Here is a 27,520-nt window from a genome sequence, read left to right as displayed (position 1 = left end):
CACAGAGTGTGCACAGGGCTTAGGGAGCTTTCTTCTGATGAAGCAGAAAGACATGCAAATGCTGTTACTTGGACTGTACCTGGGATTTATGCTTGTGTTATGAAGAAACCAACAGGTTTTTTTGGGGGTGTATGAAGGAAGACCCATTTTAAAAGAAAAATTCTGTGCAAGAAGTATAAATCCGTAGCACAGTGACAACAACTGTCCTGGAGTTAAATCCCCACCCCACATATTGGCACCTATTATGCCAGGCATGATTTAAAGAATAGTGTCTCCTCTAAATGGAAAATACAGAGACCCTAGAAAAATTAGATGAGCTGTACACCAGCTCTAAGCCAGCTCTACATTGGCTGTCTTGATCTGCTCACACAAAACCCCCATGATTATTTTTGTTTTCTCCTTATCTGTTAGCAGAATGACTGTCTGGGATAATTTCTGACCAGCAGTGGTATGTCTATGCACTTCAGCATGGCATGGCTGGAAAACCTCACTCAGCAAATGAATGCATTGAGATTATTTTTTTCCTCAGAAACATAAAAGTTTAAGCCCATAGCTTCTGAAACACTTGGGTCCTTAGTCTCAAGTTTCATTCCCAGCCATTTGCGCTGTCTCTGTGTGAAAAATGCCTATTTTATGATTGGTTTTTTGCAAGTATTAAAATGAATATTATATGTGTTATGTTAGAAAGTTATGCTGTATTAATTTTTTAAAGTAGTGTGTTAAATATAGTTTTAGGTTATAACATAATGTTAAAATAGAAACTATGTATGTGGGATTTTTTTTTAAAGAAAGGAATTAGGTACTCACTCTAGATAGCAGCCACAGGACACCTAAATCTTTCAGAGAAAAAGAATTTATTGCTCCATTATCAGAAGAAGAGAACTCCTTCCCGCCCCGCCCAGCCCTGAAGATGCTGTCAGGACTCAGAGGAAGAAGCTGACACTGACCAGACAGAATCCTATGTTTGAATGGAATTTATGCATCATGTATGAGATGTATGAATATGCAACAGGCTATTGTTTTAAGGGTTAATCCTCTGTTAACGTGGGTCCTTTTTTGGGACTATTTTGCCCAGAAAGAGGTACCTGGACTGTCCGCAACTCTTTGTTTTTATTGTCTCATATTGTCCTAACCCCAATTGTTCAACTTTTTATCACTCTAATTATATTGTTATTTTTATTACCATTTTATTACTATTAAACATTTAAAATTCTAAAAATCAGGGATTGGCGGTTTTTTCACACTCCACACTCCAGAAAAGTGGAGCCATTTCTGCAAACAGCGCAGGTGGGCATCTGTGGGCACACGCTCCATCCCAGTCAGGGATTAGATCCCCTGTGTAAAACCGTACACCTATACACACGTGGGTCAGGGTGAAATAGAGATTTCATTAGAAATCTCTCTCAATAGAGATTTCATTTGAATTAGCAATATAAATTAAGCATTTAAAGTTTAGCTTGTAGAACTGTGTGTTGAATTTTAACCTTTTTACTTAAGAAACCTCTGCCATGGTACAAAGGGCATAGGAAAATGCAAATTTCTGAAGCTTCTTGCATGAAGAACAATACCAGGCTAGACCAAGGGATGCAAAGAGCCCAGATAAAAGGACTCCTCCTTCTCCAAGCTAATCAAGGCCGACAGATGTACTCGGATAAGCACCAAGAGACCAAAGCGCATGCGCAAAGGAGAAAAGTTCAGCAGTTCAGTCATGAGGAAGACCACGGCCTTCAGCCTCAGAGACCACCAGAGAGCCCCGTGGACCACCACAGCAAACAACGCATGCCCACAAGGGCGCCGATGTGATTACCCTGCGAGGCGAGGACAGGCGGGGCCAGGGGTTGAATATGCATGGGAAAGTTGTAGTTGTGGTTTTTGTGTTTCTAATGTCTAAATGTATTGCATATGGAATACCTTTGTGAATAAAGATGTGGGTCAGACTGAGGCTCGCGGCACACGTTTTCACGAGAGCTATCTCGCTTGTGCCGGGCGCTGACATACATACCCACTTCATAACTATATCTGGTTGTGGAGTTTATTTATTCTGCGTGTCGCTTCAAGGGCAATCCCAGACACAAACACAGGCTGGGCAGAGAAAGGATTGAGAGCAGATTCTCTGAGGAGAAGGACTTGGAGGTGTTGGTTTGCATGAAGTTTAACACGACCCGGCAATGTGCTCTCACAGCCCAGAAAGCCAACCCTGCCCTGGGCTGCATCCATGGCAAGGGGCGGTGGAATCAGATGATCTGGAAGGTCCCTTCCAGCCCAGCCCATCCGATGACTCTATGGCATGTGCAGGTACATACAAACATACATGTGTATTTTTATGCGCTCTAAATACGCGTAGACAGGCACAGCACTGACAGCGCGCAGCCGCGGGCGGGGCGGGGCGGCATGGGATGTCCCTCGCAGGCCGCCGTCGCTCTCACGTGAGCGGCGTCACATGACGGCGGCGAGGCCGGCGGGTGCGCGCTCTGCCCGGGCTGCCCAGGGCAGCCGCGGCCGCCTCTGCTCTGCTCTCCTTCCCTCCTCCTCTTCATTCCCTCCCCGCTTCCTCCCCTCCGGCCCCGCACGGCCTCCGCCGCCGCCACACCCCTGCGGTGAGTGGGAGCTGCCCCGGGCCCTGGCGCGGTGGGTGCCGGGGTCGGGCCGTGCCGCCTCACGGGCCCTGGCGGGGGCTCCGCCGCTGCCGCCAGGCTCCGGGCTCTGCCGGGCCCCTCGGTGAGCCGGGAGCGGCAGGACCGTGCCTGCTCTGTCCCAGGCGCTGCTGCTGCGGCTCAACTGCAGCTCCGAAACCGCTGGTACCGAGCCTGCCCTCGGGCGGTGTTCGAGTGGCTCTGGGTGGGTCACAGGGCCTGGGAACCTTCCGTGGGCACTGAAGGACACAGCGGTGCCGCCTGTGTGCGGGTCTGCTCACGGAAGTGGTTTTAAAGGGAGGGCATTTGTCCTTTTCTGCCCAGGATAGTTCCTTATTTTTCTGGTTTCTTTTGATAAAACTGTATTTTCATTCAGTCATAAAGGCAGGGTGTGTTTGTGAGGGATAGGCCTGAGGGTGCCAGTTTGCTCTTGCTCGGTCTGTAAGGGGGCGAGAACAGTCCAGAAACAGGCTGTGTGGAGAGGCTGGGTACAGGTCCGGCTGTAAGGAATTCCAGCTCTAGCTGGATCTGGAGTCTCTGCCAACACACTTCTTGTTTTGGCATCAACGTCAGGTGGAGATTTAAACCATAAAGGAAGGGGGAAGAAGTGGTGAAGGTCACTGTCTGTGGTAATGTGTTATATCCTGATAAAGAGCTTCTGTTCGTATTTATTTTTAGTTTGCTTTCTGTACACTAATGATCTTGATTTTCTCGCTAAGTCTGTGTAGCATGGATTTAATTTATATACTTGTGGGTTTTTTTCCTCTCTGAAGTTGTAGTTTGCATGTTTCTAATGTCTAAATGCTCTTAGACAAATATGTGAAGTAAATCAGTCCTAAGGTGTGGGGAGGATATGCACTGAATTTTAACCGTGGAAAGATTTGGAAAGAAGACAGGTTCTCTTATCTTTAGGGCTACTTGGCTGATGCAGAAGAGGCACCTTAATTTAAGTAACTTAATTTCATTGTTCAAGGATTCACAAGACTGGGAGTTATTTAGTAATGGTCTGTGTCTTTTATTTTAAGTGAACTTATGATTGAGTGTGTAGGTTTGGCTTATTTTTGTTTCCAATCAGCCATGTTTTAATTGCTTTATAGAACTTGGATTTTTTCAGAAACTAACTAGTACAGTGTTAAGGAATGGGGACACCTGGAAACTGATTTTTCTTTTCATTTCTTTAAAATATTGAAAAATATTAACAGACAGATACTCTGTTGTTTAATGAGAGGTCTCAAATCTGGTTTGCATTTCTAGGTACACTTTAATTATCAGTCAAGATGGATATCAGAGGTGCTGTGGATGCTGCTGTCCCAACAAACATCATTGCTGCCAAAGCTGCTGAGGTTCGGGCAAACAAAGTAAACTGGCAGTCATATCTCCAGTAAGTAAAGCATTTCCACATTCTTTTCCCCCTTTAAGTGTTAGACTTTTTGAGATTTTAGGCTCCAGTGGAGCATTATGTAGCAGTGAAGAATGTTCTGTCTGCATGGAAGTAGTTGGAAAAAATCTACATTAAATGGAAGTGGCTGTGGAAAATTTCCTTATGACTTATTACCAGAAGGGGAACTCTACTTGTATCAGCTGAATGCTGTAATAGCAAATGGTACAGGTTTGCACAAATGTTTGGTAAAACTGTTTCTTTGCCTGATAATTCACACACCAGTCTCAATTTTAGCCTTATTGTGTGACTGCTGAATTAAGAAGTGTTTATAGTAATAATTGTCTTCAGTGTAAGTGTGGTATATCTGTTGCTGCAGTGCTTTTTGTGGGAATACACATTGTACTAGCAAAACTGGAGTGGTGTCCAGGAAAAGAAGCTGTACCTTAAGTAAAGGAGCATTAATTCTGGAGGACAACTTAAGCAAGTAAATTGGGGAGTAGGCTGAAACAAATGCTTCAGTCTGGGGAAAGCTGTGCTGCTGTTCCAGGCAAGCTCAGAGTTTCCTTTTGCATGGATGTGATGGCACCAGGAGAAGCAAGAGCAGTATTGTCCTGAGAGGATGTAGAGACAAGCTGAGGAAAAGTTTTATGGGTGAGGTAGGAAATGGGGAGAAGAAACAGACTTTCACTAGTCCTGTGTACTCTGAAGTGAAATGAAACATTCTTGCAGCCTGTTCCTTGTGACAGGTGGGTATGAGAAATATTGACAAAGTGCAAATTACTTTATAATTAATTGCTTTGTAACTAAAGAGGAAGAAATCTTCATGATTGTAGAGACACATTCCATACTGATGATGCTTTCTGATTATCAACATTATACCACTTTAAAAAATAGGGGTTTTTTTTTCAGATTGCTGTGGTACATATAAATATGTCATATTTGCAATAACCTTGCAAAACTGTACTCATGTAAGCTGAGAAATGCTAACCCAGTGGAATCTTACTAATGACTACCTGCTTTGCCCTGTGCTGTGTATTTCAGACTTGCTTATTCCATTCATTGAATTGTATTACTCTTTTTTATGTGACTCTATATCTGCATGACAAATCTGCATAAAGGAACTGATCTTCTGAGAACATTTTTTTTGCTAGGCTATTCTTAAGATGGATCAGTTCCTGGTTGAGTGTGGTGCTCAGTGGCTTTGCAGGCAAAAGAGAAAGGTTGGGGTGGTAACCTGGCAGTGGCAGCTCCCAAGCACTTCTCAAACAATCTAAGTGGCTTTTGCTGTTGCTGTGTGCCCTTTTGTCTGTCTGACAGGAAGTGTGTCCCACGGACACCTGGACAGCTGTTCCTGTGCTGTCCTAGTGCAGTGATGGTTTGCAGTTACTTGGGATAAAAGTGGGAGTACAGTTAGTTGTTCACTGTTCATGGAAATGAATATGAGATTCTTTCTTTGCTTTTCTAGTGTTTCTATAGGGCTGGTGAGAAAAATCTATTACTTTTGTATAGGGGATGGCTCTATTTGACAAGGAGTTGAATTTGTGTGGTATTATTTGTTTGGCTGTGTGGCCTGCTGTTAGTAATTTTAATTTATTCTTGGAATTGTCTTTCTCTGGTGCAGTGTGTGAAACAGGGAGTTTAGTTTATGAATCTGGCAGCAAATTTTTATATAACTTCTTTTGACCAGAGGGCAGGGTTCCTTTTTGGATTTTACATGTAGAATTTGACTTGGCTTTGTTCTGGAATCTATGAAGAAAGAATAAACTAGTTATTTCCTCTCTTGGAATTAGCTAGGTTTTGGAGGCTCTTGTAGTACATCTGGGTATTATGATCCTGTGAGAGGATGAGTGAGACTTTTTGAGGCTTGGTGTCCTTTGTATGTCAATAACAGTGTGTCTTCTTTATTATTGCTCTGAAATAAATGTAATTTTTTTTGTCTTGTATCTACTGAGGAACAAAGCCTGGCTGTCTGAATAAGTTGGCTTCAAGGATTGACTTAAATGGTGCCAGAGGGATTGTGGAGCTTCTTGAGGATAGCTTCTTCTTTGCCTGAGGAGTTTCCTTACAGTGAGTTATTGAAAAGCATCAGCAGAACTTTTGGTGCTTCCAAAGGAAATAAACTCATACCTTGATTTGGACGTGTCCTTTTTGACAATGGACAGGTTTGGATGTGGTGGTGTCTTTTAGGCTGAGCTTTAAGGGGTTTCTTGGAAAGTCAGTCAGTGCAGTTATTTGATTCATTTCTGGAATGAAGCACATTATTAAATGAGTAGAAAGTACTTTCTCTGATGCACCTGTTAGAGGCAGGTCAGAGTGGTTTGTTTTGGTCTGGTTTGTGGAGAAGGAAAATGGGGTGCTTGAAAGGACAGTTCTCTTCCTTTTGAGCTCCTTGTTCTGATTGTCTGTGCACTTAGTGTGGTAAACTTGCATATAAATATGTATGAAGGAATTATTTCAACTCATCAGATGTTTTTAAATGTAAGGAAATATTTTTCTTTTCCCTAAGTTAACACATCAACTCAGGTGTGACATGATTTTTGCTTCTTAAACATGATTTATGCTTCTTAAACTAGAGGCAGTATTTATGTAGTTGAAGAAGCTGTAGATAGTACTTAGATAGTTGAAGTCAAAGAATTTCACAAGAAATTCTGATGAGGTGTTTTTTCTCCTCTGCCTGTGGCAGTTGTGTTTGTGTAAAGGTGCTTTGAAGATTGCATCACTTGCATCAGCATTGGGCTCAGGGTCACACAGAAGGGCATCTGAAGTTCTTTTTTTCCTTTCTCTGTTCTTCAGTGCAAAAGTAAAATGGCTCACTTGTAGCTGGTCAGACTTCAGTAGCCTGACTTTTCTTGTAGAGTCAGTTCAAGCTAAAGATTAACTGACACAGTGTTTATTCCATCTCTGAAGGTTGTAACTGTAAACTAAATATCAAACTACACTAACACACAACTGCTGACTTTTGATGTTTTTTCTGTATACTGTTAGATATGACAATTGTCTATATTGCCAGCTTCCTTGTGTGTTCGCTGCTCCTTACAAAATGAGGCTGTGGAAAAAAAAACCTGGTGCTAAAATGTATCCTGTCTTTATGTTGGATTCCAGCTGGGGTCTGTGTCTGAGGGAGAGGAAAGTAACAAAGCTTGTAGCAGTGGAAGGTGATGTGTGGGTCTGCCTGTGGAAGCTTTAGTTCTGTGGACTTTGCTGCCTTTGGATCTTGAGGCTGGTTGCAGTTCAGAGGTGTGGGTGCCCTCCTGGAGCTAAAAAGCAATTTGCTTTTTTGCTCTGTGTGGTTGCTTTCAGCATTTGCCTCAGAGTGTCAGAATGCCAGGGGAGGGTGTGTTGGCTTGCTCGAAGCAGGTTTGGGTTTGCTTCCTTAGGGTAGTAAAAGAGTTCTGTGGAAAATTGAACTTGTTTCAGAGTTCAGCTTGCACCTTACTGCACTGTAGGTTTTCTAGATACATTGCATTTGACAGTACTTTATATTTAATCAGATGAGATACTTGATGGCTAATTTGTACATGGTTTCCTGTGTGTTTTCAAATGCTTCACATGCATGTTTGTGAATTCTGATGCTAGAATATCTGTTCTATTTTCCTGGGGGTGGAAGAACCTTCTAAAGCAGGTTGAATATGTCAGACTTTAAAAGTCAGTCGTGTCTTAGAGGAAATATAGAAGTTTCCTAATTTGTAGTATGTGGGGGATTTTCTTCCGTTTTGTTTTGTGGTTTGTTTTTTTTTTTCCCTCAAATCTGGTTGAGTCTTGTAGAGTACATTCAGTCTGTTTTACTGTTTTAATTTTGTAGTGCTAAAACTGTTGAGCAGTTGCATACATTTAGTGTCTCTAGTACATGCAAAGTACTGTAGATACCTGGATAAAAGAAATTATGCCTTGATATGGTAAGTTCATATGAGCTTCATATTTGCTGCATAGATAGTAAATTTTTTTAATATAAAAAACCCAAAACCAAAGTAAAAACCAAACAAAAATACCCTAACCTTCAGAGTGTCTTGCTAAATCATCCAAACAAAAAAAAAAAAAAAAAAAAAAAGAAAAAGGAACAAGAGTTGATGGAGGAAATGCACAACTGAAAGAAGTAATCACAAGATTCTGAGTCATATTGAGTGATCAGGTGGATTTAAAAATGGTGGTCTTGCAAATTCATGCTTTCTGAATCCTTGAGTTTCAGTTTTGTCTCCTCTAGCAAGTGCTCTCAAAGGCAGCTCTTGGTATCCCAGGAACAGAGCCTTGAAAGGTGCTTACAGGGCTCCTGTCCTAAACCTGATATTCTCAGACAGGAGGAAAAAAAGAAGGGAGAATTGACATGTTGAGATAAAGAGACTTTAATGGAACAGAAAAAGAAGAGGAAAAAAATAAGAAAAAAATAATAAAGGGTTCATACTAGATCTGCAAGACAGAACTGTACCAGCTACTGGGAAGAATATTAACTATCCCAGCTGAAACCAGGACACAGCTGAAGCTCAAAATGACTTCTATCTTGGCAAAAGACTGTAACACATCCTGGAAAATAACAAGTTAAATGGCTGCTAGGAAGAGGGATGGAGGGAGGCTTTGGTTGCTTGTTTGCTAAAAAGTGCTGTGAAATTTCTGTTGCTTTGAAGAGGGCGTGAGGAAAATGTGTAATAGCATCATGGGACTCAGTATCAGCTGTCTGAGGCTGTTCTGCACTTTCTCATGATTTTTGCTTGGTTTTTCTTAAAACCCCCCCTTTAAGGTTTACTGTATAATCAGTCATTTCAATTTTAAAATAAGATGAATGGAAATAGATGCATTTGAAATTACTAAAACTATTAATCAGATGTATGAGTTTGTTGATAAAATATTAACAGCTTGTTTAAAAAGCTGTCAGATCCCTTGTAATGTTTTGTATGGGTTGGAAGATGTATTTTTGAATGGCACTAACAAAATGATAAAGAATAAACTTTACTGTCTTTTTTTTCTTTAACAGCAATATCAATCCACACATCTTTTTTCTTTTTTTTTTTTTCCTGTGGCCTAATGTAGGATAAAAGCAAAAGCTTGAAAGCTTTTTCCCTTTGCAGTTGGCAGACCTCTTCTAATAGCCTGACTGTAAAGAAATATCTCTCTTCATGGGCTGAGGCTTTCTCCAGCATTAAAGCTGAAAATTAAGGGTTTGTCTTAGGTCATGTTTGAAGTGTTTTGTAAATGGCAATATTCTTATAACAAGCAGCTTATCTGGTTACTTTTGTATCAGTATGATCCATGAATTCCTGGCTTGGTCAGCATTATTTCGAACAAAAGAGGCTTCTAGTTGTGGGTCTTTAAATTCAATGTTTGTGGCAGATGAATTGTCCAGCTCTTTCCATAACTATTTAAATCCAACCTTAATAGGCAAGAAAGAGCATAGGTCAGTCTAAAAGGCATGGTAGCAGCATGATCATCATTGGCCAATCCCATATGATTCATCTATAATTATTCAAGTTTTTGCAGAAGCTGGGCAAGGGCTATCCTACCACTGGCTTTACGAATCTTCCCTCTAGTAAATCTTGGTTGTCTTTCCTCAGTGCATATGAGGATATCTGTAACAAAACAGCTGGAATATAGGAGTAGCACACATGGCACTGGACTACTTATGTTCTTTGCTTAAATAGTAAATAGATAAAAGGTGGCTCTGTGATGAGGTCATACTCAAGACATAATCATTTAAGTAAGAGCAAAGAAAAAAACTTCATTGTAGGTCTTAGTTTTCTGTTTCAAGAATCCAGGTGAGCCAGTTGGGTAAAAAAACTGTGAACACTTCCTGCAAAGCTTACAATGATTTTAATGTAATCTCTAGTCATGGAACATCTGAAAACTTGAGTATGGAAAAGATGGGTGAAGAGTCCATGCTATGTAGCTTTGCAAAGTGGAAGAGGCATTTCATTCAGTGGAAATATTAAAAGGAGATGGAAATAACTGAAGCAGGAGTGTCTAATGCTTTCATCCCCTGTGACTGCGTGTGATTTTCTTCTTTCCTGAAGCCCTCTTGGTATTACCTAGTAAAGATAGTCACCTATTAAAATCCTGGATAATTTTAGGACTACTTGATTTAAAATTACTTTTCTTACCTGAAGAGTACCTGACTGTGCTATTTTGACAATTTTTTTTTATTTCTTGTGATGTGAAGCTTTGTATTATAAAAAACCCCAGCTGAGTCTACAGCTTTCTGAAATAGCATTGATATGGCAGTAACCACTTGAACATTAAGTTGAAGAGAAGATTAAGTAGACATCTGTTATCTTAGAGGTGTCCACAACAGTTCACTATATCAAACCCCCTTGCTATGTGTTTAGATGAACTTGCATGCATATCAGTTTTTAAACTCAACATAGGATTAGTGAAAGCTAAAAATAAATTAGGAACCATGATCTCTGTTCTCCTTACAGTTTTCTTCAGTGCTTACAGCAAACTTAAAGTAACAATTAATTTTGTTTTTCAGCACTTATTTCTTGGTTGGATTAGACTGTTACTCGTGTTATGTATTATCATTTTGGCATAACATGCTAGCTGTGTGTAATTCAGTTCTTACAACTGACATTGTGTTCAGCCCCTGGAAGTTTAAAAATTATTTGGAGAATACTGTTCAGAGGTGATGCATAGGGAAGACATTTTGACAGATTATTCCACCATAAGTTTTAAATTTTTTTACATGAGACCCTTTGCAGGAAGGAGCCTGTTACATTGTTGTGGGCTACAGTATCGACCATATCACTTTACCAATGCTGTATCTCCTCTGCTCTGCCCTCGCAAGACCCTGCCTGAAATGCTGCATCCAGCGCTGGGGTCCTCAGCACAACAAAGACATGGACCTGTTGGAGCAGGGCCACCAAGATGGTCAGAGGGCTGGAGCACATCTCCTGCAAAAATAGGCTGAGAGAGTTGGAGTAGTTTAGCCTGGAGAAGAGAAGACTTTGGGGAGACCTTCCAGTACCTCAGCAGGGCTTATGAAAAGGAGGGAGAGAGACTTTGTACAGGTATATAGTGACAAAACAATGGGCAATGGTTTTAAACTGAAACAGGGAAGGTTTAGATCAGATGTTACGAAGAAATTCTTAACTGCAAGGTTGGTAAGGCAGTGGAACAGGCTGCCCAGAGAGTTGTGGCTGCTTTATCCTTGGAAGTGTTCAAGGCCAGGTTGGACTGGGCTCTTTGAGGTTGCTTGCAAACCAAACCACTTTATGATTCTGAGGTAGCTCAAGATGAAGGAAACAAGGTTTGTATGGTGGGTTGACATTGACAGGTCACCAGGTGTCCATCAGGACAGGACACACTCCATCAAAAGAACAAGGGAAAAAACATAACAAAAAGCTTGGGTTGAGGTGTGAGGACAGGGAGATCACTGACCACTTACTATCATGGGCAAAACAGGCTCTACGTGGTGAAATTAAATTCATTTATTGCTGATTAAATGGAGTAGGTTAATGAAAAATAGGAAAAAATCAAAGAACCACCTCCTACCCTCTCCCTTCTTCTCAGGCTCAACTTGGCTTCAACTTCTCTGCCTCCTTGCTTTGAGTGGTGTAGGGGAGTGAGATATGGAGGCTGTGGCTATTTTATAAGACTCAGTCTCTGCTGCTCCTTCCTTCTTACACTCTTCCCCTGCTCCATCGTGAGGTGTCCTACTCATGGTTGATGGTCATTCACAAACTCATCCAGCATGGATCCTTTCTGCAGATTCCAGTCTTCCAGGCATGTACTGCTCCAGGCCCTGCAAGAAAACAAGGTCACAGGTCTTGCAAGAAAACCTGCATGAACTGCAGTTTCCTGTAAGACACATCTATCTGCCTGCTCTGGCAAGGGTGTCCTCCATGGGCTGCAGGTGGATCTCTGCTCCCCTAGGACCTCCATGGGCTGCAGGTGGATCTCTGCTCCACCTAGGACCTCCATGGGCTTCAGGGGCACAGCTGCCTCACCATGGTCTTCACCACAGGCAGGGGAATCTGTGCATCACCTCCCCTCCCTCCTTTGTGCACTGATCTGGCTGTCAGCAGAGTTGTTTCTTTCACATGTCCTCAGTCCTGTCTCAGCTGCTGTTGCACAGCAGTTTTTACTCCTTAAATGTGTTATCACAGAGGTGCTACTGTCATTACTGAGTGGCTCAGGCTGGCTCAGTGGTGAGTCTGTCCTGGAGCTGGCTGGAACTGGCTCTGTCTGACGCAGGGGCCATTTCTGGTGTCTTCTCACAGGAGCCACCCAAGCAGTCCCCTACTAACACAGCCTTGCCATGTGAACCCAGCACAGTTATTTCCAGCTTACTGTTCATGTTACTTACAGTTTAATGCTTTGTTTTTCAGAGGTCAGATGATTTCGGGTGAAGACTGTGAATTTATTCAGCGCTTTGAACAGAAAAGAAATCCAGAAGAAAAACAGGAGTTGTTGCAAACAGAAGGCAATCAAGTAACTTTCTTTTAATGAAGTGTCTTTTGGATATTCAAATCTACTCTTACTTTATTGTTGTTAACTGTATGCATACAGTTAAGATGTTCTAGAATAAGTATAAAGCTTACTATCGTGATTCTTTTATTTTTCCTTAGATATGGGTTGGATGTTATTTCATTATTTTTAAAACCTACTAAATAATTGTTAAAAATCATCTGCCTTTGACTCTGTTGTGGGACTAACTAGCTCAAGTCTTCCCTCATCCCAGTTTACTTAATCATGCACACTTGTACTTGAGTCACTTCTTTTTTTTGAGATTTTTTTCTTTATAGTTTATTGATGACAGCTGCTACCAGTAAGATTGCTGCTTAGTTAGCTAAGCAATTATAATTAGTTAGAGCATGAAGTCCATTGGCTGCTAAGGTGGATTCACTTGGACATGGGTGTCTTGTGTCATTGTAGGCATGGTAAGATATGAGACCTTTGCATTGGACAGAGCTGATTAGGACTGAATCAGTCCTTTGCCCTTATGGAGACCAGGCAGGATGCCCAAAGACATTTTAATAACATTTGAATCCATAGAATCTCAGCCTGAGGTTCTAGCACAGAATGTCAGACATCAAGAGGATTGGGAGAGGCGGAGAGGAAGGTGAAGTGTAGATGCTTTCAAAACACAAACACTTATGGCCATTTTTTCAACTTTAATTTTAGGCTGTTTGTTTTGGTTTTTTATTTCTCTTCTCTTGAAATTGTGGTGTGTTACTGTTATCTAATGGATCGTAGTTTGCATAGTGTGGTGTACTTTATATGTTACTACATAATTACAATGTAGCAGTTCAACATTAAATTTTCTTTGTGGCTTAGCTGAATTTGGTGAAGGGGGAGGAGGAAGTGTAAAAAGTAATGTTATAACTATTTCAGCCTGTTGCTGAAATTATAACATTCTTCAAAGAGGAACAAAGATTTTTCTACATAATTACTTTTCTTACTATATAGTAAGTGAATAGAGGAGTTACCTGTATTCCTCCCTCCATTCAAACTGCTGAAACTTTTTTTGTGCTCTTAGTTGCTGTTCTGTCAGTTTACTTGATATCACTACCATTAAAAGAAGGGTGCTGGGGGAGGCTTTTCTAATCTGACTTGCAACCAAGTATGTTGGTAACTTTCACTAGCAAGTACTTATTTAATTTGAAAGCCATAAAACAATTTGTAAAGGGAGCAACCAATGTGACAGGGAATTTTCTTTGTGAGATAATGTCAAATGTATTCATCTCTTACTGAAATTGAATAAGATGTTGGGATGCTCAATGCTTATGTAAGACTTAACTGTGAATTAATAAGATCCTGTTTTATATTATCAAAAGGAACAAAGACAATTGCTAATATTAATTTTAATGTCTCTTTTATTTTTCTAGTGTGCTAAAACATTTATAAACTTGATGACTCATATCTCCAAGGAACAGACTGTTCAGTACATTCTGACTATGGTTGATGATATGCTGCAAGTAGGTCAATAATCTGTATTATTTTTAAGTCTTTAAATGCATGCTTGAATGTTTCCTTAGTGTAATTCATGTATTTTCAGGTGTTTGTCATACTGTGTTAAAAATATTCTGCTAAATTTTCAGATCCTGTCTTCAGAGATTAAATGTTAGACCTAAAGTTATAAGGCTAACTTAGCTTGTACTATGTTCAAATTCTGGAAATAAAACAAACTTTTATGCTTGTCTGTTTGTTCTCAACTATGTTTAGTTCAAAACTTGGTTGTTAAGGCTCGTGTTGCATAGTAGTTTCATTTTATGTGATCTTAATTTGCAGATTTTTTTTCTAAATACTTTTTACATTTGATATATCAGCTTATGTTGTGTTAGACTTGTCTGTGTTACATTAATGGTAGGTTTGGTGATCTTAAGGGTCTTTCCTAAACCTAAACAATGCTGAAGTTCTGTGACTTGTGACCTCAGCCCTTTCCTGTGGTATAGGGAGGATATGAACTTGTTAAAGCTTTTCCTTTGAAGGTGTTAATTTGGCTACCCTCAGCAAGAAGGTGTAGTTTCTGCAGCATAAGGTTTCCAACATAAGCTAGGTGGTTTGGGACATGTTCTGAAATTCTGGATGGTTTAATTATAAATGAGGAACTTTTAATTCAGTGTAACATACAGCTCTTTGTAGCTGTGGACAACAGTGCTTTATACGAGCAGGCTATTAAACTTGGTCTCAGACTGTTGAGCTGATTGGGATAACTCAAGAAGAGGCTTTACCCAGTCAGATAATCCTGCTTTTATGTTTCCTTGCTCTGAAGTTGGCTAAGAGAAGGCATTTGGAGCGATGTAACAAGATGAGTTATGTGAGCGTTTTTTCCTAGTATTCACGTATACTATCTGTGTTTGATAGTTTCTCTTCTCCTGTTTTATGATCTATTTGATCCCAGGTTTCAGTGAAGTGTGTTTAGTGCTGTTGGTTTAGAGTATTGCCCTAGGAGGTGAACCACATGAGTTCTAGTTCCTGCTGTGACTATTCAGTATTACAACAGGCAAGTTGAAAGCGTGAACCTCTCCACAGTTTGTATAACATCGGGACCATGGTGTTCTTTCATGTGCCTGTCTGCACAATAGAGCCCTAAGTGAGTGCCCTGACATCTGGGCTAATAGGATAATAGCTAGTGGTGGTGGCAGCAATTTACTTGTCTGTAGCTTGGTCACTTTTTCTCATTAAGTTTTACATTTTGTCAAGTGTGACACAAACGTTGAGAAGAAAAGACCTCTGCTTCTCAGAGATACTGTGTCCTCAGTATCATTCTTTGATTAGGACACTGGGTTGGGGATACCTTGTTTTGGTTTGCCCATTGGATGACAAACTTTGGCTCAGTGTGTGAGAACTCTGTTTATTATGGCTACTTTTGTGAGGAATTGGTCTTGCTTTCTGTGCATCAGTGGCCAGAGAAGTCATCATTTCACTTGCCCTTTTTCAGTACTTGTGAGTATTCGTAGGCCTTGTTTTGCTAATGTGCTTTGGTATTAGCAGATGGCCTGCAGCTAGAGTAGATGATAGCTGATGATATCTCCTTTGCTGTGGAATTAATACCCCACAGGTAATGCTTTCACTGGCCCACTTTTGAACAGATGGAATAGTTGTAGGTAGTCACAGAAAGCAGTTTTGAGTAGCCTCTCTTTTCCTCTATTGTTTCTGTCATAGGTGGTTAGGTGCATGTGTTTTCTGGACTTTATGACATGGCTGTATTTTGGGCCTTACCCTGTCCCAGAAGTGGCATGTATGGAATTCTTAGTGTTAAATGTAATGGCTTTAAATTATTCAGGCTTTATAGTGATGCAGCAGAACAAAGATATTGGTGCACACTACATATTTGCTTTTGTTTGGAATTTAATGCCTTTTTCACTGTAGAAATTCTGCTTCAGTATCCTGAAGGGTGTACTGACTTGCAATGCTGTGTGTGATTGCATTATTCAGGGGTTCAGGGATGCTGACATAGAAGGCTTGTGTGAAGGCATCCACATGGCATTATCTCAGAGTTTCCTAACTTGTGATAACTCCATTCTGCAAGGCTGAAACAGGACTTCTGTTTTGTTTTGGTCACATTCAGGGGTTGGAACATACAGCCAGTGGTGTCTCATGGCACATTTTCAAGGTGTAAGATTCTTGTCAGAAAGCAGCATATTGGCCAATAATGGTGAATTTAGGGCAGGGTCTCTCCAGACTGCCCAGACACAAGAATCCACAGTATCATAGAATCATAGAATGGTTTGGGTTAGAAGGATACCTTGAAGGCATCTGGTTCCAGGCCCCTTGCTGTGGGTACAGATACCTTCAGCTAGACCAGGTTGCTCAAAACCCCAGCCACCCTATTCTTGAAGACCTCCAGGGATGGAGCATCCCCAGCTTCTCTGTGCAACCTGTTCCAGTGCCTCACAATCTTTCCCTAATACCTAAACCTACTCAGTTTGAAGCATTCCCCCTTGTCCTGTCAGTACATGCTCATGTAAATAGTCTTGCCCCATTTTCCTTGTGGTGGTTATGAAGTCTCCAATCTTTGTTTGACTCATCCTAATTCAGTGCATTCAAAGATTTTAAGCAAGAAATTGTTCAAGGACACGGCCTTGACTCCAAGTAAATTTTGCCTTGAGAAAGTATGTTTGCTGCAGTTTCATGAGATGAACAAATAATATTTGAAGCTGCTTTTGACAGCTGGAACTTTCAAAAACTATCACAGGTAGCAGAATTCAGCTTTTGTCTGATAATAACTGACTGTGGTGCTTCTATTATCTTTCTGTTCTTTGCTTGTGAAGTAGTAAAAATTATGTCAACTCTGTTTTGAGCTCACCAAAAGCTTACTTGGGTGTCTAGGATTGTTCCAGCAGTTCTACTTACTGATTTGATGACCTTTGTAAGAAAGATTTATTTTGAACACTGGCAAACATGAAATTAGTGTTGTGTTTACCATGTAAGATTATCACTCTTCTGCTTACTTCAGAAGGTGGAAAGTGTTAGCATCTTGCCATCCTTGAGGAAACATTTCTTACTCTCTTCATCTGATAAATTCTTGAAACAGTTCCTTTGGATTAGTGACCTCGTCACACTGCACAGTCTGTTACTTATGAAATTTCTAATTTCACTCTAGTAGGTGCAGGTAGCAGTATCTCCTGAACTTCATTATGCTTCTTCAGAAAATGACAGCTGCTAAATTATTCAACTGTTGATGCGAGAGCTTCAGAATTTTCTTTTCATTAGTATAGTCAGTAGCTTCCTTGGAAGGTGCAACACTACATATTTCAGGGCCGTGGGGAGTTTTCCACTCCTTCCCTTCTGTCTTGATCCTGCACCTTAATAGCAAACCAGACAAGTCTTCTGTCTGTCAGCATATTGAAATTATTTCATTTCTGCTTCCAGACTTGTCTGTCTTAGTTATGTTGTAAACTGAACTCTTTGATCTGGTAAGTTTTGATCTTTCTTAGCTAGACTGTTTAGCACATTCAGATGCTAACAGTGATTTATTTGATCAAACTGCCATTTCTCATCAAGCAAGTGCTCACAGAGTAAAAACTCTCCACCAAAGGCTCTGTGTTCCTGAGATGTTACTTTTATTTTTTTCATAATTTTTACATCAAATTTTGAGAACATTTCTGGGTGCTTTTTTATGTAGAAAATGTAGATCCTGTAGAAAATGGATCACTGTCAGGGTTGTAACTGGCAGATAACTGGTGACGTCTCAGCTTCCCCAGTCAGTGATCAGGGCAGCAATTTGCAGCCTGTGTGGTGCAATACTGCTGGGGCTCAACCTCTGCTGGCAGCTGAGCACCACACAGCCACTCACTCACTCCTGCAGCAGGGGGATGGGGAAGAGAATCAGAAAAGTAAAAGTGAGAAAACTTGTTTTTTCAGGTAAGGACTGTTACTTTCAAGGAATTGGTTGAAGCTCTAAGGCTTTGTAAGATGTCACTGTTTGAATCGTGGATACATTTGGGTTGTCTTGTGCTTAATGGATCATATTCTAGCAAAGAACCTTGCCTAGCTGGTTCTTCATCCCTAGAGTTAATAACAGGGTGCAGAATTGATAGAGAAAAGCATTTCTAGCTAAGGGAGTTTGAAAATTAAAATGTCTGCACAGTGGAGACTGAGATACTGTCTTTTTGTGAGTTTCTCATTTGCCTTTCTTGATAGTAGTTGTGTACTTAGTGGTAGTAGTTTGACCTCAATGGGGAGACATCTCTTCAGAAGGAAAGCTTCCAATCCACCAGGAAGCCTGGCTGGAATGCATGTGGAAATGCTTGAGGAAAAGCAAGAATTCAAATGTGAGATTTTTTTGGGACTGTCTGTCCATATTCTAGGCTATTAGGAAACAGCAGAGATTTTCTCCGTCATGATCGTATGGCCTGTTCTCTGGCCTGCTGTAAAGAGAACTGTAATAGCTGCTTTACATAGTGATTATTAGGGAAAATACTTGAAGAGTCTGTCCCTAGTGCCCAAGCTCAGGTAGTTGTGGTCTCTATGGCTCAGGGTTGGAGCCCTGGAGAACAGACTTCTGGTGGCAGTGCCCTCTTATAGATATGCAGGTTGCCTGAGAACTGCTGAATCAGCTGCAGCCTGATCTAGGAGAGAACTGATTTCCCATTGAGAGGAATGGAAAGGCTCACTTACACCCCTAGGGTTCCACTTGTAGAAGTTGAGCAACAGGCTCTTGTGTGGAAGTAGCAGTACATTGAAAACTTTGTGAGGACTTTGAACAAGCATAATTGATTAGATGAAGAGTAGTGTCATTCTTTAAAAATGACAACATTTATCTTATTTCTCATTTGCCTTACTCCACTTGCATGTTCAGAAGAATATGTGGTTTGCTCAAGCAGGTATTGCAGTACTGATACTTGAGGCTTCAAGGTTTGTTTCCTCCACCCCAAATCTCCAGTCTTAGTGCTGAAATGAGCTGTATCCACAAGAAATTTTTCAGTCTAACTGAAGAGTTTCCGTGGGCTCTTACAAGCCAGGATACACTCTGATAATCTGTGCCAACATACCAAGGAGCAAATAGCTGCTTTATGTCAACTACTTTTACAAATCTGTCATCTGTTCCTCTCTCAATTTTTACAGGAAAATCATCAGCGTGTTTGCATCTTCTTTGATTATGCAAAACGTGGTAAAAACACTGCATGGTCCTATTTTCTGCCAATGTTGAATCGACAAGATCTCTTCACTGTGCATATGGTAAGTTTTAAATGAACCTGTCTCTGAAAGTGGTAGAGAAAAATGCTGGCTCTCTTTTTCTTCAGGAGGTTTTGGAATTTGAAACTAAACTTCTGCCTGGACTGGAAAGTTTTCTTCTTGCAGTCTGGATGAGTCATTCTTAATATAAGTGTCACCTAACCACAATTTAAAAAGCTAAGTTACATTGTTAACTGGCACTGGTTTATTTCTGGGAGATTGGCATTGGTTTATTTCTGGGCAGGTTTTAAAAATTCAGAAGAGCAGGGACTTCAGAACAATAAGTACAGTAAAACATACCTGAAAATCTTTTATCACAACTGCCATTCAATGCTGTAAAATGTTAGAATTTAAATTCTCATTTTGTGCTAAGGAAATATCTTTACCTCGATGAACCTTATTTTGTCATATGCTCAGTTTATCAGCTGACTCACTGGAAGTGTAGAGTGAGAAACAGAGAAGTGCTTGATGTTGTTCCAGTGCTGCTCAGCAGCAGCTAAAACACTGACACATTCCCAGCACTGTTTTGGACACCAGTCTAGACCACAGCATCATATGGACTGCTATGAAGAGAATTAGGTCCATCCCAACCAAACCCACAGCCATGTGCAGTGTATTGTTTCTGCTGTGCTTTGACTACTACTACTGTTTGCTGCTCCTGTATATGGAGTAGCTTTTCTGGAATATTAATATTCTTCTGTTGTCAGTGGTGAGAACTGAATATTTCATCTCAGCACATTTTTTTTCTTGTGGGCCAAAACTACATTTGTGTTACTCTAAATTCCTAGTGGACACCATAGTTTCCAACAGTGAAACTTATATTATGGCTTGAGGAAGAGAAAACTGCACAGCTATGAATTTTTCTACACTGCATATGTTTGTGCTGGAATGATATGGTAGAGTCAAATCAGAGACTCAAACTAGAAACCCACCACCTGGTCTCCATTTAGGCTGTTGGGGCAGAACTGGTGCAAGGATTCCAGGACACTGAGCAAGCCATGCTGTTTGCCCTGGTGTGTGGCCAGTGCAACTGTGTTTGGGGCTGTACAGCAACTTGAACAGTGAGCTGGCTTGTTCTCAAGAAAAATGTCAGGCTTGATTTATTTATTTAATCAGGTTGACTGCATGGATGGGAATCAATTTTCTTGATGTTGCTGAGGGAGGAGGTGGCTGGGGTTCTTTATTGGCCAATGCAGTTTGTTTTGTGAGTTTTTTGGTGGTAGTGCTACTGAAGACCCATCCTGCAAAACTGCAGTTTGAGCATTCAGACAATGCTGACTGCCCAAATAGGCAGGTAAAGCATAATTTTTAGACCCTTGCAGTGCAAACTATTTAGTCTCCCTGGAATAGTGTTTTTTAAACATATGGTGTAGAAATTTTGATGGTCAGCATTTCTCTGCTCAGATTTGTGTTATTCAGATATTGTTTTCTTTAGGTACTGCAAAAATATAAAAATAATTTGACAAGACACAGAGAATCTTATGTGAAGAGAATCCACTTAAAGTGGACACTATTTAAGTTTCCTGCCTATTTTACCTTTTAGTACAGTGCATGTTTTTTTAAAGCACATGAATGTTTTTAAACACAAATTTTAGGATTGTGTGATTTTTGTTTGGTTTATTTTTCTCCTTACTATGCACTCTGGAATATTTTTTGATGCTGCATCATTACATCTGATGAGACAGATAAAAATACTCATCCTCTGTGTAGGCTCAAATTCTGCTAAGCATAAATGGTCTCATTCAGGAGCCAGATAGCAGTTTTAACTCAGAAGAATTGTTGACTAGAGAGCTAATATCTTGTGTTTTAAAGCTGGAGGGATTTTTTAGGGTGACTTACTTGCATTAAGAAGGGAATCTAACACATTTTAATGTAGCAATTATTGTTCCAGACTCTTACTTGTAATCCCTCTACAATCAGTGGTGGTGGTGCTGCTGCACATGTGAATGCAGTAAGGTGGCAGGTGGCTGGGAATAGTGTCCTCACTGCATCATGGAACTGTGTGCATGCAAATGAAGCCCTGCTTCAGTAATTTCTTGGTTGCACTGTCTCTTTATATGTTAGCTGGCTCAACTGCTTTTGCAAATTAACTGCAGGCTGCTGTGTAGATTGACTTCAAATATGATTTGGAAAGTCCGATGTAGAAATATACTCTTGTTTAAGTACTCTTAAAGCCATAGGCATAATGAAAATTCTTAACCTGACCACATTTTTACTCCCCAACTTCATTCTTAAATTGTACTCTACATTTTACTTTTCCGCTCTTCTTTTTCTGGGCTTGAAACTTCTCCCTTCTTGAAGATGACTTCCTTCAGTTTAAGTACAAAAACACTTCAATACCATGCTACCATTTGTACTGGCATATGCCACATTGCTTAAATCAAGCCTGCATGTGTTAGGCCACCAAGTGTCTTGCTTTTGATTGATTTCTGACTCTAGTAGTGTCCTACAGCAGTAGCCCATCGACAGCTTCCCTCCATCTCCTTCTGAGTTCTTCACTGGTGCCTTCTTAACTTCAACAGCTATAGGTAACTGATAACAGGCACAAACTGTCCCCTACATAGAAAACAGGTAGATTTCTGTAAGGGACTAACTTTTATCTAAAACTGGTTTCCAAAGTTTAGAGAACTTCTCACTGAATTCTGAAATTGCTGTGTTTGAAAAATCGGTTTATTGCATTCTTTTTCAGGCAGCAAGAATTATTGCCAAACTGGCTGCTTGGGGGAGGGAGCTTATGGAAGGCAGTGACTTGAATTACTATTTCAACTGGATTAAAACTCAGCTTAGTTCACAGGTAAAAAGCTACTTTTGTTTAAACTTCATAGTAACTTTGGAAACTTTCTAAAGAATATGAATGTATAAATGTGCAAACAAGAGGTATATTTTTGGTTTTGTTTTTTTTTTTTTTAAATGATATTTTACTTTGTCATTTTAAAGGTAAATATTCTTTATTCAAGCACTTACTTTTTAGCTTAGTATTTTAAGTGTTTTACTCCAGTCCTTGAACTGTAAATTAATAATAAATATTTTTGCCTTTTCTGTTGGTTCCCACTATCTTTTTTCTTCTGGACACTGAGAAAATATGAGATGAGAGTTAGTTGTCTTGCCTCTACTATTTTGGTTATCAGAGTTTTTTGCTGGGAAGAAAAGTAACATGGCAGCAGAAATTGAATACCAAAACCTTTTTCCAGTTTACTGTAGTACAAAGCCTTTACTTTTAGTCCTGTGTCTTCTAACTGCATAAATTCCAAGTTACTCGGACAGTGTTTTTATAGTATTGGCTCTGTTTGAACCATGAACTTCTGGCTTGTCCTTAAAAGATGAATCATTCTCCTTTGCATTAATTTCTGGACATTTTTCCTTCAAAACAGTGATTTGTCATTCATTCCTCTTAGTGCTGTAGTAGAAGTGGATTCTGGAGAGCCGAGAAACATTCAGTGGGTTTATTAATGGTATATTTTTCATAGTTTTCTAAACTGGGCTTATTAAAGAAGAATTTTTTTTCCCCTCTGGAATGAGAATCTTTAAGTTGGAGTTTCCTTCAGAAAGGTGCAAGAGTGCAGTTTTCAAATTCTAAGATAAATAAATGTCTTGAATAAATCCACACTTAAATTATTAAAAATGTTGATGTACCAGATCAGTTCCAAGCTTGTTCTCCCAGACATGAAGTGTGTGTGGGAAATCAGTACAATATATTAAGCAGGAAAAATATTGAATAGATATTCTAATTTTTTTTTTTTTTTTTTAATGACTAGAAAGATTGGAGAACTGAAGGAAACTTGGTAACAGCTGTTCCTTAAGGGTGAAGAACAATTCTGATTTTAAACTTTTTTTTTTTCCTAGAAACTACGTGGTACAGGGGATTCAGGAGCAGTCTCCACAAGTGATGTGAGTATATCTTTGAAATCTGTCAATCTGCTATTTTGGGCAGGTGATGTTCACTCCTCGGATTAACATGTAGATCTCTTCTGGTGCCAGTGATAAGAAGTACTTGGAATCAGAACTGTACAGCAGAGTGCCAGGTGATGGCGCCAAGAAACAAAAGTATTTTTAAGCACTTCATTTCACATAGAATATTGGCAGTGGAAGTGTATATTTTACAAGTTAGTTTGTCTTGTTAAAGCTGTTGATGTGTCTAGGATTCTCTTTGTTAAAACTTGAAAAAATTATATAAAATTAATTTAATATTCAAACAGTTTTAAGTCCCTGACTTGGTAATCTTAGAGGTCTTTTCCAGCCCAAATGATTCTGTGATTCAGTACTGTCTGTTTACCACTGAGCTGTTGGACTTGTTGAAGAAACCTGAAACTGAGAAGCTTTTGGCTGTTGTGCTGTGCAGAACTCAGAAAAGGGCACATCAGATATTAAAGCTGATACTGCCCATAAACCACTGTGGCATGAAATTGCAGGAGTGCTTTCAAAGCTGTAAACTTTTCATATCTGAGTAGCTTGAATTCAGAGGAAAGCAGATTGTCCTTTTAGCATCAACATTTTTTTAAATACTGTATTTCCTGTAGCTGTAAAAGCTGCTGGGCTTGGAAATGAACTGAGGCAGTATAACAAATGCAAATGATCACCCTGACTGGATTTTCTGTGGTGTTGTGGCATGATGAGGCAGTTGATCATAGCTCTTGAACGTGGAGTACAGTTCAGTTTGGTCTTTTGTTCGTTTTGCAACCTGAAAGTGGTCACAGTTTCTCAGAAGATTTAACTTGGGATTTGTTGTTCTTCAAAGTGTAGTCATGGCTTTTAAGTGTTAGCTTCCTGTAGAGGAGAAACCTCCTCTACAGGAGGAGGTTTAAAGGAGGTTTTTTCCTACTTTAGGCCCACCTGGGGTTTAAAGTAGAAAATATGCTAGACTGTTGTTCATGACTTTGGGTAGGGCATAAAACAATGGCCTGAGCATATAAGTTGGAGTATTTCAGTATTTCATGCGCAGATCTGTGTTCCATAGCGTTAGGTGTCGTTAGACTGACAGCCTTTTGTCACACAGCCATAAAAGAATATATAGTTCTGCAGCACACAGCAGCACTTACTGTGAAGCCATGAGCTCTTCTGATGTGCTCAGAAATCAGTATTCATTGCACTGTGGCGCTGCATGGATGTACCGTGCCATGGCAGGGACCCAGAGCAGCAGAGTGCAAATATGTTTTAGATAATTAAAGTGGGTAAGTATTGTCTTAACTTCGTTAGTGTTTGGATTCAGATCTAGCTTATGCAGGATTTTCAAGCAGGTCCTGGCTAATTTCAGAGTAAATTAGAGATGCAGTTGTAGCATTTTATACAGGAAATGAGAACTGGAATCTTATTATGAAATTTCAATTATAATGGTGGTGGAAGACAATGCTTTTATGACAGACTCTTTAAAAAGAAAACTCCAAGTTCAATGGGTTGGTGATCCAGATAAATTAATGCATTATTTGGAGTGGGAGATCGGTCTGTGTGTTTGTAGCTCTTTTATTTGCATGGAGTGTGAAAATGAATACTTTCACAGGGAAATTGATCTAGATGATTTGAGCCTAGATGCACAGACTTAGCTTTTACATAAAGGACTTAAATCTCTCATGAGAGACACAGAATGAGTTACTCTTTATTTTCAATTCTGTTTATTGCCTCCTTTCTTTTCATATGGGATTGCCTAACTTCTTTATTTCATTAAATGTTTGAAAGGTTTGAGTTTGTATTATGTGGGTGAGCTACTATGAGAATTTCAAGGAAAAGGCTTATAGGGAGGAAAAAAGCAAACAAGATTTTATCAGCAGCATACGTGATTAATGTATGATTAGAATCAGTGAAGGTAATGCTGACACTTGAGTAAGAAGAAAGAAAAACATGCTCTGGTAACTTTATTCAAACAGAAGACAGCTTTCATTCATAGATACTGAAGGAAGGCATGTTCAAATATTCTGATAATGTAAAGTGGTATTGCTTGCATAACACTTCTTTAATATTCAGAACTCTCTTCTTTTATGCCAGTAAAGCATAATTAGGGAAACTGTACTTCAGCTCTTACTACCTGACTCTTCTGGTAAGAAGTGTTGTTCTTTTCACCCAGAGTTCCCAGTATGTACAGTGTGTTGCTGGATGTCTGCAGCTGATGCTCAGGGTCAATGAATACCGCTTTGCATGGGTAGAAGCAGATGGAGTGAATTGGTGAGCACCTATTTCCATTTATATGGATATACATGCATTTAGTAGTGCATTCCCCAGTGACCTTTATTGGAATGGAACTCTCTTGTAATAGACAGCTGCTCTGTTTGCCTACAAAAGAGATTTTTTTTCAAACATTAACAGAATCAAATAGACAAATGAAACTTGCACTGTTGAGGCATTGATGCAACTTGCCTGTTCAAGAAGAACTGCTTAAGTATGTATCTGAACAGGAATATAACCATTTGTCTTCAGCTGGAGATCTTCTGTTTATTTTTTAGTAGAACAGGGACTAACAAAATGAGTTTCTGCTAATCATCCGAGTCTTTGAGTTTGGAATGGTTCTGTCTGAAAATATTAGTGAAAGGAGAAACATTTTCTGGAGCTAAGACTAATTTTTTTCCACATATGGCTTCAAGTAGGTCACTCTTTTATCCAATTCTCCTAATAAATAGCTTTGCATTAGGCTAGGATTTCAGCACTAATCTTATTTAAAAAATGCTTGCTTATAAATAATTTTTCTGCCATCTATGCCTCTAGTGGGGATGGTTGGTACATAATTTCCACTTTAATGAAAAATATCCCTTTACACTGAAATGGAGAAAAGTCAAAATTCTTACTGAAGTAAAATTTCAGGTGATGTTCCTGTGTGTCAAGGTGACACTGCTGAAACCAAGGAAGCTTTTTAATCAAGTATTAAAGCATTACAATAAACCTGTGTTTCACCATGTTTGAACTGGTCTTAAACTTGATAAGAATGATTTTGAATGTAGATTATTTTTTAAAATTTTAAATTGAGTTATCTATTTCAAAATTGACCTGTAAATTGCTTATTAAATTTTCAAAACTTCAGCTGAGCAAACCATCTGCATGATGTCTTCTTGAAGATCTTGGGGTGCTATTATTTTTCTAGCAGTAGTTTGTATATTTGTATCTATGAGCCATTTTCTGAGAACTTGCTGTTAAATAATGAATACTTTAGCTCATTGCAGACACTCCTGTGGACAAGTACAATTAAGGAATGAGGTTCAATTTGTGTAGATTTTGTTCTATTTATTTCTTCTTAAGCGAAGGAATGGCTGAGATTTCTCTGTTTCTTCCAGAATGACAAATAATGCTTTAAACATACCGGTAGAAAAACTGTCTTGGTTAACCAGAAGATGGATACAGTACCACATCAGTTCAAATGTAAAAAGCTGCTTTATGGTTTTAAGGCTAATGCATAAAAAGCATCTCTTTAAAAGATGGCTTTCTGAACAAGCTGCTTATACAATGATAAATAGTGATGCAGGTTACTGTGAAGTGTGTGTTGTATGCTCATCCTCAGCAGCTCTTTCCAATAAGTTTGTGTTACCATTTCTTTGAACATGTCAGATTGGAGCAATGCAACCTATGTAGTCATTATTTAAAAATTAAATGTGTACTATGTCAATTTTTTAGCATCATGGGTGTCTTGAGCAACAAATGCGGTTTTCAGCTGCAGTATCAGATGATTTTCTGTGTGTGGCTGCTGGCATTTAGCCCTCAAATGTGTGAATATCTTCGTCGGTACAATATTGTCCCTGTGCTGTCGGATATTCTTCAGGAATCTGTCAAAGAGAAAGTAACCAGGATCATCCTCGCTGCATTTCGGGTGAGTACCTGCTGTGCTTCCCTCACAGAGTCCTAGGTCTCAAATGTGGCTGATGAACAGTTATTTCTGCTGGACCATATCAGTAAGCAGATTGAAAGTTTAACTCTCTGGTTTTTTTGGGTTTTTTTTCTCTTTTACTTTTTGTTACCTTGAGCATTTGCTACAGGTAATATACAGGCTATTACTAGTAATAGGTATCTGCTATTCAATGTCTTCTCTAAATAAGATTGACTAAAACAACCAATGTTAACATGGGCACTAGTGATTTCTCTTACTTAATTCAAGGTTTTTTTCTACTGGTACTACTGTAAAACCCTGGAGTTACTAATAGCTGATAAATTTTCCCTTATGAAGTTTTAATTAATAAAGTATTATTTTGAATGCATATGTTTGTCCAACTGAGAACTTATTTTTATTTACTAGTCCAAAAACCTTTTCTTGGTGGCTCTGTAAAGGCAGATGAGAATACCCATGTAAGAGTGATTAGTTGAATTACTGTGTCTTCATTACCTGAAAATTCCTGGTCCTATATGAGATAATTAGGAAAAATTGAGTTCCTAGGCTTGATGTTTTTACTATGAGAGTACCATTTTAGGTTCATGGATGCTACTAGTT

General features: G+C 39.5%; 1 protein-coding gene across 2 annotated transcripts in view; it reads left to right on the top strand.

Annotated features, from left to right (window-relative positions):
- The first annotated feature begins 2,428 nt into the window (after nt 1-2,428).
- Nucleotides 2,429-27,520, top strand: part of ATP6V1H (ATPase H+ transporting V1 subunit H) — a 47,725-nt gene continuing 22,633 nt past the window's right edge. The window contains exons 1-9 of one of the 2 annotated variants that reach the window (XM_059486024.1): nt 2,429-2,597; nt 3,888-4,014; nt 12,327-12,429; nt 13,827-13,916; nt 19,012-19,125; nt 21,812-21,916; nt 22,966-23,010; nt 25,178-25,275; nt 26,713-26,905. In XM_059486024.1, coding sequence (XP_059342007.1) covers nt 3,911-4,014; nt 12,327-12,429; nt 13,827-13,916; nt 19,012-19,125; nt 21,812-21,916; nt 22,966-23,010; nt 25,178-25,275; nt 26,713-26,905 — 852 coding nt within the window. In that variant the 5' untranslated portion in view covers nt 2,429-2,597; nt 3,888-3,910. Of the gene's footprint in view, nt 2,598-2,724; nt 2,839-3,887; nt 4,015-12,326; nt 12,430-13,826; nt 13,917-19,011; nt 19,126-21,811; nt 21,917-22,965; nt 23,011-25,177; nt 25,276-26,712; nt 26,906-27,520 lie in introns of those variants that run through there. The other variant, XM_059486032.1, reaches the window with a different exon arrangement.

This window comes from Ammospiza nelsoni, chromosome 1, assembly GCF_027579445.1.
Source record: "Ammospiza nelsoni isolate bAmmNel1 chromosome 1, bAmmNel1.pri, whole genome shotgun sequence".
Lineage (NCBI taxonomy): Eukaryota > Metazoa > Chordata > Aves > Passeriformes > Passerellidae > Ammospiza > Ammospiza nelsoni.
Note: the sequence above shows the minus strand (reverse complement) of the source record. Positions and strands in the feature narration are given on the sequence as shown.